The sequence below is a fragment of the Orcinus orca genome, chromosome 14, assembly GCF_937001465.1.
Source record: "Orcinus orca chromosome 14, mOrcOrc1.1, whole genome shotgun sequence".
NCBI lineage: Eukaryota > Metazoa > Chordata > Mammalia > Artiodactyla > Delphinidae > Orcinus > Orcinus orca.
Window position 1 is genome coordinate 58987623 of NC_064572.1, and position 18014 is coordinate 59005636.

General features: G+C 41.9%; 1 protein-coding gene across 4 annotated transcripts in view; it reads left to right on the top strand.

Annotated features, from left to right (window-relative positions):
- ENTPD1 (ectonucleoside triphosphate diphosphohydrolase 1) overlaps nucleotides 1-18014 on the top strand; it is a 112498-nt gene that overhangs the window by 48023 nt on the left and 46461 nt on the right. The window contains exon 2 of one of the 4 annotated variants that reach the window (XM_033425638.2): nucleotides 5598-5944. The exons of the other annotated variants lie outside the window; for them this stretch is intronic. Within the exon in view, the coding sequence (XP_033281529.1) occupies nucleotides 5887-5944 (58 nt within the window). The 5' untranslated portion in view covers nucleotides 5598-5886. The remainder of the gene's footprint in view (nucleotides 1-5597; nucleotides 5945-18014) is intronic. 4 annotated transcript variants of the gene reach the window in all.

Sequence of the window (18014 nt, forward strand, 5' to 3'; positions counted from 1 at the left end):
TCAGTTATTATAGTTTAAATTTGTAAAAGCTTGTTTTTATTTTCTGATCTCTTTAAACAAAACTGTACACACTTTTGGTCTCATAGATGTAATATTTTCTTATTTCTCTGAGGCTAGAAATTGAAGCTTTCTTCTGTTTCCTCTTTTTGTTGTTTGTTTTCATTTCTGTCTTCCATGTTGAAGACTTTTTTTTACATATTATTATTATCTTCACACAATTCTATCCGGTTGATATTATTATTATCCTCATTTTATAGTTAATGGGTCTTAGAGAGTATATTATTGTTTTATTTTTCTTACCATGGATGTCTGAAAAAGTCATCATGGACCAGCCACATCCACAGTCTAGCTTCTCAATCAAGTTGGATTCTCTATTGAATCCTTAAAGTTTCTTCTTACCCTCCTATATTTTACTTCCCCGCAATACCCAGAGACAGTTGTCTTACTATATTAGACAGCTCTGTTAGAAAGATCTGATCGTTCTAATGTTTAATTGAAACATTTCTCCTTCCCTGCATTTTTCCTCTGACATTAGCACTAGTTCTGTCCTCTGGGCCATAGAGATATGGACCAAATCTAAATGCCCCTCCATAGGATAGTCCCTTAGATATTTGAAAGGTTACTGTCATGCCTCCTCTGTGTCTGCCATTCCCCAGCCTGAAGAGGCCTAGTCTCTCCTACTGTATTTCACTCTTTTGTCAAGCTCCAGTTGGCTAACATTTTGTAAGGCTTTGGATCAGCTCCTAGCTGTCGAGGTCTCACTTTAAGTGTAGTATCTGTAACTTAATGCAGACTCCAGATGTGCTTTGAAACACTGAGCCTTGAGTGGGATAGTCTCATTTTATTTATATTTATTTATTTATAGCAATTAAAAAAAGTTTTTTTATACAGCAGGTTCTTATTAGTTATCTGTTTTATACATATTAGCGTGTATATGTCAATCCCAATCTCCCAGTTCATCCCACCACCACCCTCCCCTGCCACTTTCCCCGCTTGGTGTCTATACGTTTGTTTGTGTCTTGCCATTGGTTTAGTTTTAGCCTGGGAAGTTTCATGTGCATCTTTTCCTAGTAGGTGATAGTTTTGATAAGTTTCTCACAAAGTTTAATTTCTGGGCTGCTTTTGATTAGTGTTATGGGTTTTTTTTTTGTTGGGTGTGGGGAGGTGGGAGATCAGGGAGGTGAGAGATGCAGGCAGCTGGGGGTGTAGGGAGGTGGGGTCATGGAGCTGAGGGGTGAAGAGGTAGAGGGTGCAGGGAGGTGAGGGGGTACAGGTGGGTAGGGGAAGGGAGGTGGGACACAGAGTCTGCATCTGAGTCCTGTCTCCACAGGTCACCTGATTATTGCTGAAAGCCTCTGTGAGGGTAGAGGCTCAGGGTTTGTTGCCAGGACTGAATAAGAAAGCCCATGAAAGCACTCATTACAGTGTCAGGAGGACAGCAGGCACCCAACAAAAGTTAGGTACGATTAAGTGAGGTGAAGTTAAGATCTAAAAATGAGAAGGCAGAAACTGGGGGAGGATGTGGCAAGGGGAACATACAGCAGGAAAAGGAAACAGCATATGCCAAGGCCCTGCATTGGGAAGAGGCTTGGTTCGCATAAGGGACGGGGAGGGTGTCGGGGACGGAAGTGTCTAGTGAAGGGGTGGGGGTGGGGGACTCTATGTTAGTTACTGTTTTAACTTCTTAGGATTTCCTTTTCCAGGCCAGTTGCACTTGACCTTGGATAGTATTAACCCAAAACGGAGGTGCTAAGGTGATATTGAAAAATGGAAAGATCTTGTTACTGTAAAGTGCATAAATAAAAAGTATAATATGCATATTTGAAAAGGAAAGCACAACATAAACAGGGTTGTTCCAGGCACCATGTTGAATGTTTTGTACACATTACCTCACCAGACCTTTGTAGTAATCTTAAGAGATGTGAACTACTGTTATTCCCATATTAGAAGTGAGGAAGTGAGGGCAATGCCTCGTATAACTAGGAGGGCCAAAGGTGAGATGCAGACCTAGAAATGCCAGACTCAAGGCTGATAGTGTTGTTACCTAAAGAAATGAAGCTCACCCATTACACTTCGTGCTAATTATAGCTGATATTGTTGAATGGAATTATCTAATTTACTAAGGTATAATGCATCTTTCCCTTTTCTTTAAGAGAGCACACCAAACATTAAAAAAAATGTATTTGATAGGTCAAGGTGATGACATTGACATTCTGAGTATTAATTTTTATGGTTCTTTATGAGCAGTGATTAAGTCTTATTCATATTTATATATCCAGTACCAAGCACATTCCAGGCAATCAAATATGATTCATATCCGTGTGCACATGGGTATATGAATGCACGCATAGTTAATGGATGAATGAATGGATGAAATTATAAGACAGTAATGACTATTAAAGTTTTTAGGTCTATTATTATTTTTAGACTTATTTGCCCCTATACTAAATCCTAAATAGACTGCTTTGCTCTATGAGCTCATATGTCTGCTCTTTGTACATTTTTTCCCTCCTGTCAGTGTTCTAAATGGGATATCCGTAGACATGAGATATGCCTGCAGCTCTGCAGATGGGAGAGAGTGAAAGGAAGTTGCCCTGGTTAGTTCAGATCATCATGTCCGAGGGAGAGGAATAAACTCATGTTTGATCCAGGCCATGGCCATATTTAAGGGTTTTGATCTGAGGTGTGGGGTCCAGCTCCAGCGGCATCAGGGGAGTACATTCTTGGTCTGTAGCCAAATCGTCAGGTAGGGAGATCTGTCTGCGTGAGCACCAGGGGGACATCAGAAACTGAATTTAGATCCTACTTGAAAGGAGTGGACTGAAACCAGTAGAGGGAGTCAGCCCCCTACCAATTTGGTTAACATATATGGCCAGACTCTAGTCCTGGAGTGGAAATGAAATGTAGCCAGACAGACTGGTATACACTTTGGGATGGATTTAGCTAAAGAAGTTTTTCCAGATTCTCCCAAAGGGGAGGTTAGAGTCCTTCCAGGGCACTTGACCCCAGGCATGGGAGCAATCATGGTTTTTCAGACGCTTTCCCGCTAAGGTGAAAAAGTTCCTAGTATGTTCCAGGACTTAGGTGGGGTTGCTCCTCAGGATGAAAACCAATTATATCTTTACCAGAGGAGGGCAAAGCTGGGCAGGGGCAAACAGAGAGGGACAAATTGCTGCTGGAAGTTCAGTGAGTAGGAGCTTCTTTCTCTTCTTTGGACCTTCCTCCCTCTGGCTTCTTAATGTCTTTCTCAAAACACACTGCTCTGACGTGTGTAGCTAATACTGCAGAGATAGTGCCATGAAGGCACTGATCTGCAGCGATCTATAAAGGACTTAGGTTGGGCCAGCCCCTATTAAGTGCTTGACTTTCACTATCTCATTTACTCCTACAACAGCCCTTTTTGTCCCCAACTTTATGGTTGATTTATTGAGTGAAGAACTGAAAATCACTTTATGGGTGGTACATTTCCTTTGTGCATCACATTGAAAGTGAGATGTTGATAAACTGGGTGGGTGGATGTGTCCAGAAAGGGGAAGGATCCAGAGGCCACGTTATATAAAGAACATGTGCTGAAGGGGGTAGGGACATGAATGTGACTGGTACTAATATGGTAGTTCCAAGGAAAAATTGGAAACTTGCTCCTGGTCAATCAGGAAGTTTAGCCAGAGGACTTTAAGGGACTATCCAATATTGGAGGAAAGGGTTATTATAGGGCCATTTGGGGAAGTCCTGAACAGACAGTCATGAGCAGGGAGGAAGAGAGAGAGAATTTCCCTGTTGCCTTACTGACTTCATCCTGCATTAGTTCATCTAAACACTTCCTGTTTGTTTGTTTCTCCACAGTCTTTCTATTGTTTTATTTATTTCTGAATTGATTCCCTGAAAGCTCTAAGGATGCTTTTTAAAAATTTTTTTTTTTTTACATCTTTATTGGAGTATAATTGCTTTACAATGGTATGTTAGTTTCTGCGCTATAACAAAGTGAATCAGTTATACATATACATATGTTCTCATATCTCTTCCCTCTTGCATCTCCCTCCCTCCCACCCTCCCTATCCCGCCCCTCCAGGCGGTCACAAAGCACCGAGCTGATCTCCCTGTGCTATGCGGCTGCTTCCCACTAGCTATCTACCTTACGTTTGGTAGTGTATATATGTCCATGCCTCTCTCTCACTTTGTCACAGCTTACCCTTCCCCCTCCCCATATCCTCAAGTCCATTCTCTAGTAGGTCTGTGTCTTTATTCCTGTCTTACCCCTAGGTTCTTCATGACATTTTTCATTGCAGCTCTATTTACAATAGCTCTAAGGATGCTTTTTAAAATTCCGGTCCTCTGTATCACAAATCCTGTTGGTTTTAGGATTCTTGGATGATAGTGGGAATGGCGAGGTGGAGACATAGAGAACATCTAACATAAAAGGACACGGGGCTGGGTGTGGAAGCCTTTGTACTCCCAGCCACATACAGATTGGACAATTTCCCTTGCTATTTAGCCTCAGCTTTTACATACCTGAAAACGGGATTTATGTATGTGTGTCTATGTATCCTCTGTGTCCTAGAGAGTTTTTCTGAGGATCGGAAAAGAGAGTGGACGTAAATGTGTTTGCAAACTGTTGTTGAGACCATCAAAATGTAAAGTTTTATAACTGTCACTATTGCTATTGTGACACTGCCATTTGCTGAACCTCGTTTAATTTGGAACCTCCCTAATTCACAGTGATTTGTGTAGTGGGGTCATTACCACATTGGAGCCTTAAATGGAGACTTTATCCACGATTCCTGAAAGGTCAGCCACCCTGGAGTCACATGAGAACAGAAAGCAAATCTCGTTTGTGAATTGGCTTCAAGTACTGTCAGTTTCGAATGGAGGTCTTGGGGGGTCCTTGGCTGGCACATCAAGGGGGCATTTCAAAGAAAAGAGGCTAAACCTTGACTAGACCTCAGAGCAAATGTGCACTCTTCTCTTTGCTACTCCCTTTCTAAAAAGGAAAACAAATTCTACTTACTTGGGTGTGTGTAACTTATGTGTATCTGCTTATTCTGATCCTTTTCCCCCAAGCCTTCCTTTGCTTGTTCCATTTTATACATGGTATAATCTTCTAACATGCCCAATTTTTATAAATATCTTCTATTTTAGGACTTTCACAGTATTCCTAGAAATTTTGCTTAAGTAGCACTGTGCCTTCTCTATTTCATAGGTCTGCATAAAAAACCCAATATCCATTTACATTCTTCCTAGCATTTTGATGGTAGGAAAAATATCTTGAGTTTATTTTTAGGGCAAGTCACATAACAGAAAGGATAGCAAATATTTGTGGTTGCCTTGGGAACTCAGTTTCTAGATATTACTGATTATGGAAAGGAGGAACAGATTTGGAGATGGGACAATTTGGGGATCAAGAAATAGAACAGCAGGAGGCCCTGGAAGAGGGTGGAAGGAAGTAGATCTACGTAAAAAATGCAGGTTCCTAGTCAAATTTTTTTTCTTTTTGTCTGTTTCTGATTACTGTATACTGCCTTCCTGAGGGCAGAATATGGTGGGATGCTTTAATAACCAGGTGATTTTCTTCTTCAGTTTTGTTTTTTTGTTTTTTGTAGGAAAGATTAGGATAGCAATTTGACTATTTGCCAAATTGTCCATAAGACAGAGTATCAAAGGGAAGAGACACTGAAGCCAAGAAATCCTGCTTTTTGTATTCCTGGATCTTTCTTGGAACAGCCCATCATGCGTGACATCTGAAGATACAGCACCAGCTGCTCATGAATACAAGTTCCTTAGAGTACCCAGACTTCATGGGAGCACTAAAAACGTATTACATGGTTTGTTGCCAGCATTTCCCGCACTGACTCTCACCAGCAACTCTTCACTCTGGCCAACCTCAGAGACATGGGGACTGCTGTGCGCTCTGATGTCTCATGTAGAGAGTCTCATGGGCTAACTGCAGGTGTGAAGGCCTGGAAAAAGATTCTGGCTTTACTCCCCAGCCACCCCAAGACCCTGGTAGACCCAGGAAGTGGAAATTCTGGAGACCGATACTTGTATGGCCTTCTGAGTTGCACACTGCATCTGACTTGCTGTTCCCCCAGGAAACAGTTGATACACACCCAGAATACTGAGGGCCTGTTGGAAAGCAGCCCTAGGCCTCAATGTTTTCTCCTGGAGCTGGCAGACAATGAGGAGAGAGGGGAGAGAGTTACTTGTTGGGAGAGGAAGTAAAGCTGGAGGCTGGGGTGTGGTTAGAATTCAAGCATCAGGATCTGCAAGGCTCCAAGGCTCTCTCCACTCCATTCCATCAGGCCAGATTAGGATGGGGTGTGTTGCAGGGGGTTTAAGCCTAAGGGAGTGTGTATGTGTCAGGCACAGATGATACGGACTGGGTTCTTTTTTTTTTTTTAATTAGTTTACCATTTTTTAATAGATTTATTTATTTATGGCTGTGTTGGGTCTTTGTTGCTGTGCAGGCTCTTTCTCTAGTTGCGGTGAGTGGGGGCTACTCTTCATTGCGGTTTGCAGGCTTCTCATTGTGGTGGCTTCTCTTGTTGCGGAGCACGGGCTCTAGGGTGCGCGGGCTTCAGTAGTGGTGGCTCACGGGCTCTAGAGCGCAGGCTCAGTAGTTGTGGTGCATGGGCTTAGTTGCTCTGCAGCATGTGGGATCTTCCCGGACCAGGGCTTGAACCCGTGTCTCCTGCATTGGCAGGCAGATTCTTAACCACTGCGCCACCAGAGAAGCCCCGAACTGGGTTCTTTTACCTGAGGTTATAGGAGTTGACAGGCCCATACGGAGAAGTCAGGAAACACAAGTAACAGGCTCTATTGCTGCATATCAGCTGGAATGGGGGCCCCTTTGTTGCGGTTGTAGTGCCAGCTCACGTGAATGGACAGCTACTGTGGAAGTCTCCCCCTCTGATCATTCTTGCATGGCAAAAACTCCACTCTTCTCTGATTCTGTTCTCTGTTCTGCAGCATCTGCTGCAGTAGCTGGACAACTGTCCTTTGTTGTCACTAATTGATTTCAGGAGGGTCTCTTGTTCCAGGCCAACTCCATTGATCTTTCCCCCAAAAGAAGGTAGAGTAGGGTATTCAAACATTCAGATGAACTGACTTCCAATCCTAGTTCTGCCTCTTACTAGCTATATGACCTCAGGTTGGTAACTTAACTTCTCTGAGTATCAGTTTTTCCACCGGTACAATGGGATTAATATTAGTACTTAGTTCATAGCTTTGTTATAAATATTAAATGAGATCATGCAAGCCCAGCCCACACTTTGGCTCAAGCAGCAGTTGCTGGAACAATCTTTTGTGGCCAAGATCATAAGGTCACAGGACTGGAAGGTTAGTCACAAAACCCAACCTAGCAACTTATGAGACAGAAACCATCTGTTGCAACTTTTCTCAGAGGATGGCTATGTAAACTGGCTCCACTTGGCTGAAGGAAGTGGATAGGTGGTAGGTGGGAGTGGCAGGGATAGAAGAGAAAAGAGTTAAATGATTATCAGTTCCTCCTGGTGATTAAGAGCATAGACTTCCCAGAGTCAGACAGGCTTGTGTTCAAATTCCAGCTCTGCACTCAGTGTCTGTGTGACTGTGAGCACACTACTAGACTCTCTGCCCCCCAGTTTCCTCAAGCGCAAAGTGGGCTAATGATATCTACAGTGTTGGAGGATTTCGTGAATAATGCATGTAAAGTGCTTAGCACAGTGCCTGGTACCCAGCAAGCACATAACAAATGATGATGAACATGACTGTGAGGATGACGGGAGCTTTTCTGGTCTAGAGTCCTGCTCTTTCCACCTGAGGAGGTGGGAAGGAGACAGGGTAGGTACTGGGCAAAACTGGGTGCTGGTGAAGTAATAGATGTGTTAACTGAGGGCCTCATTTCTGAGCCACTCTTCTACTCCTGTTCCCTTATGTCCACCCACCCTGCTGCCCAGTGCCTGGGAGCTGCCTAAAGCCCTTTGCTCCTAAACCATCCCAAGGGGTGGTTTGCCCCTCTCCTGTCTATACTACTTCCAAACTCCTATTCTTTCTGTTCAGCTATGCCACAGCCAGGTTTGGGGAACACAGTCCATCTCAACAATTCACTCTAAGGTGTGAAGGACCACACAACTCCCTTCTACTTTTAAGGTCACCAGACTATTTCTTCTTTAACTCCTCCAAATTGGAAATTAGTTGAGTAAGAAGCAGTGGAAGGTAGAGGGTACTTAGAGCACAAGGCCCTCCATATTGCCCTGAAAAGAACCTGAAAGCCAAACCTGGGGAAAGGGGCAGGATCAGCAGGAGAGGAAGAATGTGTGGGTTCCCTAACCTCCCTACTGCATCCCGCTTCTTTGCCTGAGAAAGTGAATCCTGATTCTAGAACATGAGGCTAATGTTGCTACCCAAGGGAGAGGGCAACTCAGGACTGACACCCACCAAGCCAGGGTCAGCCCTAGATTCTGGCTCCCCATACCCATTGTCAGCAGCAAAACTGGCTCCTAAAAGCACCAAATCCTGGGAGGAAAAGTATCAGCAAATGCTAAAGTGACAGGAATCTTTTAATCCACCCTAGACTTTTCTATCATAAGAAAAAGAGGAACCTTGGAATTTTGGGAAATTAAAATTTTCAACCCCATTTACAGATGTAAAAAGGCTCTGGTTACTCGGGTATTGCATATTTGCATATTTGATTTTATATGTAGATTACAGATGAAGTTATGGCGTTGTGGACTATAATAATCATCTTACTAATCATCCCAATCATTTAATTTACAGTTCATTTGGCAGTTTCTTACACATTATTCGATTAAATTTAATCATCTTAACAACTTTGTCAAGTAGGTATTACCATTAATCCTCATTTTACAGCTGAGAAAACAAAGGGTGAGAATGTGAGTTTACTCAAGATCCCAGATCCAGTAACCTCTAGCTTTTGTTTTGCTTTTGTTTTTTGATTTAGGTGAGCGACCAACGTTAGAATGAACTGTAGAAATGTGCTGGGCTATGGACTTTGCATCTTCCAGTGTCAAGCATAATAAGCTATATTAATTTCCAGGAAAAGAGCTGAGAGAGAAAAAAGGAGACTAAATCTATGATTCATGATACAACTTTTAGGGAAATTTGATCAGTCTAGTATTCCAAGTTTGATTTTGACCATCTTCTTTTTTTTCTTTCTCTTTTTCGAATCAAAGTGTAACCTATTGAAATAGACATGCTGCTTCCACTCTACATAGACATGAAGCTCTATATGTTACAAAGAGCTTAGAAGGATGGACCTCCTAATTAATTAAGGGCCACGAAGTCTATTTCTTATTTAAAGACATAGATGTTTTAGGATGGGGAGTGAATGTTAAAGATAATGTTTGTCTATATCAAAATACAAAGAAGCATGAGATTGGTAGCTCCACGAAGGGCTTTGGGTGAGAATACAAAGGAGAGTGAAAAGGACATTGTTGTATGAGAATAAGACAAGCCACCCCAGTCAAGTGGAAGCTTTGGATGAAGTGTTTTTCTTACAAATTACAAAGCAAGGACAGGAGCAAAATAGACCATCAGTGGAATATTTCAACTAAGGGAGGACTTGGTACACTGGATATGCAAATTATTAGTACAGTATTTCAAAGATATTCTACCACATTGTCTTGGAGAAGTTGCTTAACCTATCTCATTTGCATTTTTCTTATCTGTAAAACAGGGGCTAAAACAGTACTTAACATTCAGGACCTTTAAGATTATTAAGTGAAAAAAAGTTATGTGAAGTGCCTACTATAGTGCCTGGCCTGAAGAAGGTCACAATAGATGTTGGCAACCCTGTCCTCCACTATCCCCCACCACAACCCTGTATGAAATTCTGAAGCACTATAACTTTATGTAGACATTAATTGGAAATATAATTTTCCAAAGAATACAAAGAGTGAAAAATTATTGATTTTCCTTGCAAGTTAGAGGAAGATATTAGTGCCCTTCTTCCTTGATTTAATTCTGATACAAAAGAAAGATATGGTTAGGAATGTAGGAGAAGTGACTAGTTCATTTAGGCATTGATAATCCTGAAGAAGAGAAACATAAGGCAATCAGGCACATGGCTTCAATTTTTAAGAAGGCAGATTTTTTTTAAAAAATCAGAAAGATGATAGGTGAGATATCATGGCCAGATTTGCTAAAGAATATGGCTCAAAAAGGTTAAGAGTCTAAAAATGAAATAACCAACTAAATGAGACATATGCTCATGTAATCACAAGTAATCTTAATGGATAAGAAAAGTGAAAGGCATTTAAAACACTCATTTGACCAGAGGGAGTTTGATAAGGAGCTCAGAAATTATGGCGGAGTTTTTTCTTTTATATTATATATTTCTCTATTTTCTAAAAATTTCTATGATGACCATAACTTCTATAAAATAAAAAAAATTTCCCCAGGTATTTGTACAGTAGAGAAAAAATGGTAAGTAATTGAGAAAATGTTTAGAAGCTAGGAGAATTCTTTTAAAAGCAGTGTCACTTGGGCTAAGTATCACTTGGAGATGAGGCATGCAGGAAAAAATGCTAAAGATAACAAAAAAATGTTATTTTGGTTATGGTTCAGTGCAAGAACATGAACAGGAAGGGAGATGCACAATGATAATGGATTTTACAAAGGAATTGGAACCTCTGAACTTCCATTTTGCTTCAATCTAGAAAAATTCAATTCAATCAATACAAACTAAAACATGTATCATTAAGAAGTCATTGAAACAGATGGGAAGTTATTACGAGAGCCCCTGACTTCTCTAAATAAGTTTAAAGAACATTACAGAGATGATGTTCTTTAAATTCTCAGAGTTAGTAATCTAAATCATAAAATATGGGAGAGGATGGATTCTGGAAACTCCACATGAGGTTGATTCTTGGCAAATCCTTAAAATAAACATGAAAGATTTATTAACACCTAGGACAAAAAAAGTCCCCAATCACTTGAAACTGACATAGTTTTACTAAGTCAAGTTATATCAAATTACCCCAATTTGATATGGGGTAATTATGGGGAAGACGTGCAGGAAGTTGTTAGAGTTAATAAATTTTGGTGGTCTCTCAAATATATAGAAATAGTGTACTTTATTTCAGCAAGAGGTTCACAAAATTTTTTGGTTATAGAAAATTTCAGACAAAAACAAAGAGAGCATGTACCATCAATAAAGTACACTGTACCCAGAAAAAAAAAAAAGAGAGTAGTATATAGTATAATAAATCTCTACATACCCATTACCCATCTTCAACATTTATCAATACATGTTCTGAGATTTTTGTTTCCTCTGTTACTCTCCCTTCCACCAAGCCTTTTTGTTGTTGGTATTGGAATTTTTTACAGCAAATCCCACATATTATGTAATTTTACTGGTAAGTACTTCAGTATGAGAAAGATGTATAACAAAGTCTTTCATGATATGCTTAGCAGTTGCTAAGGCTAAAATTCACGTGCACTCTAGCTGTTTTCTCCAGTGACAGTGTCTTGCTTGCTTGCTTGCCTGCCATCTTGCCAGGGTGCTGGCGTCGGGCTCAGTAGCTTTCTTTGGTATACCTTGGAATCCCTTACTCCACCTCTCCCCACCAACCTCTGATGAAACCTCCTAGAGTGATTTTGAAGCTTGCTTCTTTGAGGAGCTGCTTAGGAATTCCCTTGCTGCTATTTCAACCCCCTCCACCACTGTATTAAACAATCCGGAAGCCAGCTTTAGAAAGCTGGCTGGCTTCAGGGATGGTGAACCAGAGCTGCCTTTAAAAAGGAGCCTGGGGCTTCCCTGGTAGCGTAGTGGTTGAGAGTCCTCCTGCCGATGCAGGGGACACGGGTTCGTGCCCCGGTCTGGGAAGATCCCACATGCCGCGGAGCACGGCCCGTGAGCCGTGGCCGCTGAGCCTGTGCGTCCGGAGCCTGTGCTCCGCAAAGGGAGAGGCCACAACAGTGAGAGGCCCGCGTACCGCAAAAAATAAAAAAAAAAAAAAAAAAAAAAATAATAATAGATATATTAAAATGAAATGCTAAGAAATGTTCAAATAACCTAATAATGTAGGAAAGAGAAAACAGTGGGACAAAAACAGATGGAACAAATGGAATACAAATAATAAAATGGTAGACCTAAGTCCAAACATAAATAATTGTATTAAGTGTAAACAGTCTAAATATTCCAATTAAAAAAGAAATTGTCAAAAGGTATTAAAAAAGAAAACATAACCCAACTATATGCTATCTACAAAAAACTCACTTCAAATATAATTATATAGATACATTAAAAATAAAAAGATGAGGGGCTTCCCTGGTGGCGCAGTGGTTGAGAGTCTGCCTGCCGATGCAGGGAACGCGGGTTCGTGCCCCGGTCCGGGAGGATCCCACATGCCGCGGAGCGGCTGGGCCCGTGAGCCATGGCCGCTGAGCCTGCGTGTCCGGAGCCTGTGCTCCGCAACGGGAGAGGCCACAACAGTGAGAGGCCCGCGTACCGCAAAAAAAAAAAAAAAAAAAAAAAAAAAAAAAAGGAGCCTGGAAGTAGCTGAGGGAATTGCCTGTTGGGAACAGATTGGAGGTGTGCTGCCCCCCATACCTTCACAGTCTCTTATAAAAAGAGACGTATGGGTGGGATGTGTTGAGTTGTTTACAAAAATAGCGCAGAGAAAACCCCTCTGAAATCATGGGAAAAAGTCCCATGGTTGTGCCTTAAATATAAAGAATAAATTAGATACAGTCTTCACCCACTGTACCCCTAAAAGCTCTCACAACTTCTCTATTTTTTAAAATATCAGCCATTAAGTGGGAGGTAGCAGTGGTTTTCAAAGTGTGGTCCCTGGACCAACATCCGCAGCATTACCTAGAAACTTGTTAGAAGTGCACATTCTCTGGCCTCACCCCAGACATACTGAATCAGAAACTCTGAGGATGGGGTCCAGCAGTTTTTGTTTTAATAAACTTTCCTGGTGATTCTGAGCAGGTTTATGGTTGAGAACTGGACTATAGGACTATAGAAACTATGTCTTTAGAAGGTTCTCTAAAAGTTGTACAGAGCCTGCCCTCTGACACAGGCCTGAACAGGAAAACTGCAAGCTGAAGAAACTTCGCCTGTAACCACTGAGCCAGGGTAGGGAGTGCGGTTGACATTTGCTTAGTAAAATAGGTCATGTGGCAGGAGAGAAAAACTACTAATAGAGAAGAGCAAAACCAAGTGGAATCAGAATGACAAGGTAGTGGCCAATACACTCGTCGTTACAAAACTAGAAAGTTCCTATTCAAATGACTGTAGTTACTAATACATACCTACATAGAAAGGAATAAGATATGAATTGAGGTTTTCTTTTAATATGCTGTATTTTGTTTCACCTTGGAGACGTAGCTTGTGAAAATATTTTGTCTAGTAGGTCTGGTCAGTCCTTAATTGAAGCTCTATGTTGACAGGAAAATAGAAACTTGCTGAATTTTAAAAACATGATTTGGCTGCTACATAATTGGAGTTTTGTGGTAAAGAATCACAGATGCCAGAAGTGTGAAAAAGTTATGATCTTAATCATAACCATATTGACCATAACAGCAACAGCAATAATAACCATGACTACAGTTACCATTTATTGAATGCCTACTGTGTGCAGACACTGCTGTGTGCTTGGCACTAGGGATAAAGTTGTGGATAAGCAGACCTGGTCCTTGCCCTCCAAAGCAGTGGTTCTCAACCTTGGCTACATATTAGTTGCACCAGGAAGCCATTAAAAAATAACAATGCCCAGGCTTCACCTCAGTGATTCTGATTTAATTAGTCTGGGATGGGACTCGCGGGTTGGTATTTTCACAAAGTTCTCCAGTGACTCTAATGTGCAGCTAGAATTGAGAATGACTGACGAGGTGAAAGACTTAAGCATGTAGTTAATTAATTACAGTAGCCTTAAGTGATATGAGGAAAAATTTAGAGTGCTGTGAGGAGTGCCAGCTAGTGTGGGGTTCATGGAAGGGGTCTCTGAGGCATCCTTGAGGAAGAACTTGCACCTGGAATCTGAAGGCCGAGCAGAATATAGCTAAGCAAAGAGAGTGGGAGGAGAATGTTCTAGGCAGAGTTAAAAAATTGTGCGGGGGCCCGTTGGCAGGGGAAGAAAGGTGAAGTGAGGGCTGAAACGAGGCAAAGAGTGAGGGAAGGGTAGTGATAAGGGAGGCTGGAAACCCAAGAAGGGGCAGGACAAGTAGGACCTGTGGGTTACATGAAGGATTGTGGTCTTTATTCTGAAGTAATGGGAAGCTATGAAGGGTTTTAAGTAACTAGTGGGTGATGTGATCATATGGAGACTTTGAAAAGGTCACTGCGGCTGCAGTGTGGCAAACAAATTGTCGAGAGGCAAGAGTGGATGCAGGGAGACCAGTCAGGAGCCTGCTGTGGAAGGTGGTGGTGGCTGGACTAAGAAGGTGGCAGGGTGATGGAGTGGGGGGCGTGGGCATCAGAATCTTTGGGAGGTAGAATCCCAGGACTTGACACAAGCTCTCAGTAACATTTGCTGAATGAGCGGGCTCCTTGGATGTGAAGGACAAGGGTGAGGAAGGAATGGAGGACGATGCCATTGTTCTTGGGTCACAACTGGATGAGTAGTAGATATGCTCACTGAGCTATAGGCATTGAACTATGGAGAACTGGGGGAGGAACAGGTTTGGGGAGAAGGGGAAAGCATGAATTCTGTTTGGGCAGAAAAGGTTTGAGGTGCCTGTGAGTTATCCAAGGTGAAAGGTCAAGGAGGCAGCTGAAAGGTCAGGAATACATATGTCTGGGCTAAATATAAGTTAGTGTATTTCCCACATATGGACAGTACTAACGGAGGCCATGGGGCTGGTTGGGATCACTCTATTCTTTTCGTACAGAGCTCACTGCATCTTCATATCAGCTCCCCAAATTAAGTGATGGATGTTTTTAAAATTTCAGTCTAGAAAATGAAATTTAGAAAGGCTAAGTAACTTTCTCAGGTCACACAGCTAGTTAAGAGGCAGGGGTGAGTGTCCATCCTACGGGATAGTTATAATAATCAAAAACAAGGAAATAGATGCATTATTACCTAATCATACTGCTTCTCTTAGAATGACTCACTGTCAGAGACAATGTAGTTAACCATGCTTGCTTAGAAAGGACCAGCTAAATGTGTAGTTCCTTCTATTATACACTTATCATCTGAGTCTATTATTCTTGGTAATTCAGCGAGAAAGTATTCCATGGAGGTTATGACTAAGTTCTGGGATCCAGATTTGGGATTTACTGCCTAAACATCTGTCCTCTTGCTTCCTACAATACATGCAAACTGAAGTCGAGTTGCCTGGCAGCTCACTAAAAATAGTCAGAACCATAGAGTTGAGAAGTTAAAACACGTTTGGAATAATCAAATAAATCTCCCCTTTTCTTGAGGGAAAACACTGTGTACTAAAAATTCAAATCAATCTTATCCATTCATTTATTCAACTGACATATGGAATACTGACACAGACCAGACCCTTTGCTGGTTTCTGGAGATCTAAAAAGGTATACTGTGTTCTCAAGGTGCTCAGTCTCATAGAGGAGACTGACACAGGTTAAAGGCCATTATAGCATTGTGGGAGGGAAGCTATGAGACAGATGCAAAGGAGGGTATTAAATCCATCATTAGAGGAGGGGCAAGAGGCTTTCAGGAAGACTTTCTGGAAGTGGTGACACATAAACTGATTATCCTCAGCTTCAGTTTCTTCATAAGGTACAAAAAGATAAAGAAGAGAGCTTCAGGCAGAAGAGAAAAGCAGGAACATTGTACAAGACATGAAAATATGAAAAAGAAGGGCCAATTTAGAGACTAACACCTTGAACTACACCTGAATTGTGTGGGGGCTTGGCCTTAAAATTGTGGTTAAAGAGTGTAACTTTTATTTTGAGACACATGGGAATCATTGAAGAAGTTCACACTGGTGGGGTCATATAATCAGGTTTGCATTTTTAGGATGATCATGGCAGCTTCAAAGTAGAGGACAGATTAGAAGGGGCAGAGCCTAGATGTGGGGAGGCCTCTACAGAAGCTACTGTAGAAGTCCAGGCAAGAAATAGATAAATGAAAAGATTTGGGAGATATTTAGTGGGTAGAATCAGTAAAACCTCGGAGGGAGTTTGCTTGGAGGGAGAAGGGAGAGTCTGGGGAGACTGGGGGCATGGTGCTAACCTTCACTGAGCAGATTATACAGAACAATTGGAGTGGGAAAGAAAGTTTAGTTTTAGACATGGTGATTTTGGCTGTAGAACATCAAAGCAGGTATGTTCAGTAGATGACTAGAACTATAGATTTGGAGCTCCAGATAAAGTCCTGTACTGGAGATACAGATCAGGGGGTCATCCCAATAAAGTTTAGGGAGCCATCACCATTCAGTTGGTCGTATGTGTATGAAGCGACATGAGCCAAGTTTCCAAGATGGAACACTGTGGAACATCCCTATTTAAAGGGTATGGTGAGAAAAAGGTGCCAGCAAAGTAAGGGTCAGAGAAGTAAGAGGACTATTAGAAGAGTCTGGTGTCATGGGAGCCAAGAAAAGAGAGTTTATGTAGTAAACAGTGTCACATTCTATAGGAAATGGAAAAGCATCCATCGGATATTTGTGTGAGTGGCATTAGTAGAATGGTGGGACAGAAGCCAGGTGTGGTGGATCAAGGAGTGAGTGGGTTGTGGGAAGGTGGAATTTAGGAATGCACAGAGTGCAAGGAGGAAAACAGAACAAGTCAGAGGAAGTCAAATCTTAAGAACTGGTGCGGCCTGTATCAGCTCACTGGGAGGCTGGAGGCAGAGAGCCGAAGGCAAGAGAAATGGAATGAACGTCCCTGCGCTGTATAAAGCTCTGAGAAAAGGGGGAGTGGCCTTTCTCCACCCTGTCCTAAGAGCCTTGGTGGTGGTGGGCCCAGGAGCGTCTTTTATCTGATTTAGCTATCCCATCCCTGAAGACGGTCTACCAATGCAGCATTCTCAGAGGTCAGTTCTAGGCAACAAAGACTTTCCTGGAAGGTGGAGTAAAATTTTCCTCTTCAACTCTTGCATTCCCCAGAGTCTTTGGTTGTGTACGAATTTTTATAAAGAATTTCAACTATTTTAGCCACCATTTCCAAGGACCATAAAGTATGGTTCCTTGTACGGTATCCTTGTGTGGTATCCTGAGCTTTTGCTGAGGTGGAGACACTTTCCCCTCCACTCAGAACATTATTATAATTCCAAAGAAGGGAAAGTATATGGGATCCCTCTTGTCTGTTTTGACCCCCTAAAGTGTGCTTCCTTGTCTGGCTGAACCCCTCCTACCTCTGTGAGTCTGAGCAAATAAGAAAGCAGCCCGCCTGGGTGTGAGCAAGAAGTGCATAGACTGTGCTGTACATGTGGCTCCTGCGGTCTCCGCATTGCATCAGTATTCTACAGGCAGCCTGCGTCTCACAGGGAGAGACAATCTATTTCACTTTGTGGAATAAAGAAAATGAGAATCCCATGAAACCAAACATGCATATGAGGTATCTATATGTGGCATAATACCCCCTATTGTTTAACAATGATTAGCTCACTTTTCACCTTGTAGAAAAATCATGGCAAGATAACTTGAACATGAAATCATAGTAGGGGGTTAGTTTGATTAACTTTGCGGAGTCATCCTACATCACTATGGAGAAAGAACTTTCTGGGAAGTGACCATGAGCCAAGGCACCTTCTCCCCCAAGGCTGTGCTAGAGGCGCACTGCATTGACCAGTTCTTTTAGTTGCCTTTTCACTCCATGCAGATGACCTTGCCTCTCCATATTCACACATCTTTCTTCATTCAGTATACAGAATTGAGTAGGACATCAATTTCTTAGTTGCGTTCTGGATTCGAGGAAATACTCAAGTCACAAGATTGAAAATACTTTTTTTTAAAAGTGTGGGCGATTTTGGTAGGAGCTGCCCCCATCTGTTATGGGTTGATCTTATTAGTTTTTCTTTAAGGAAGACACTTTCTCCAAGGTCCAGGAACCTTTCTTTAACCCCTCCTGCTTTCCACCTCACTAAATGAGTACAGAAAATAGG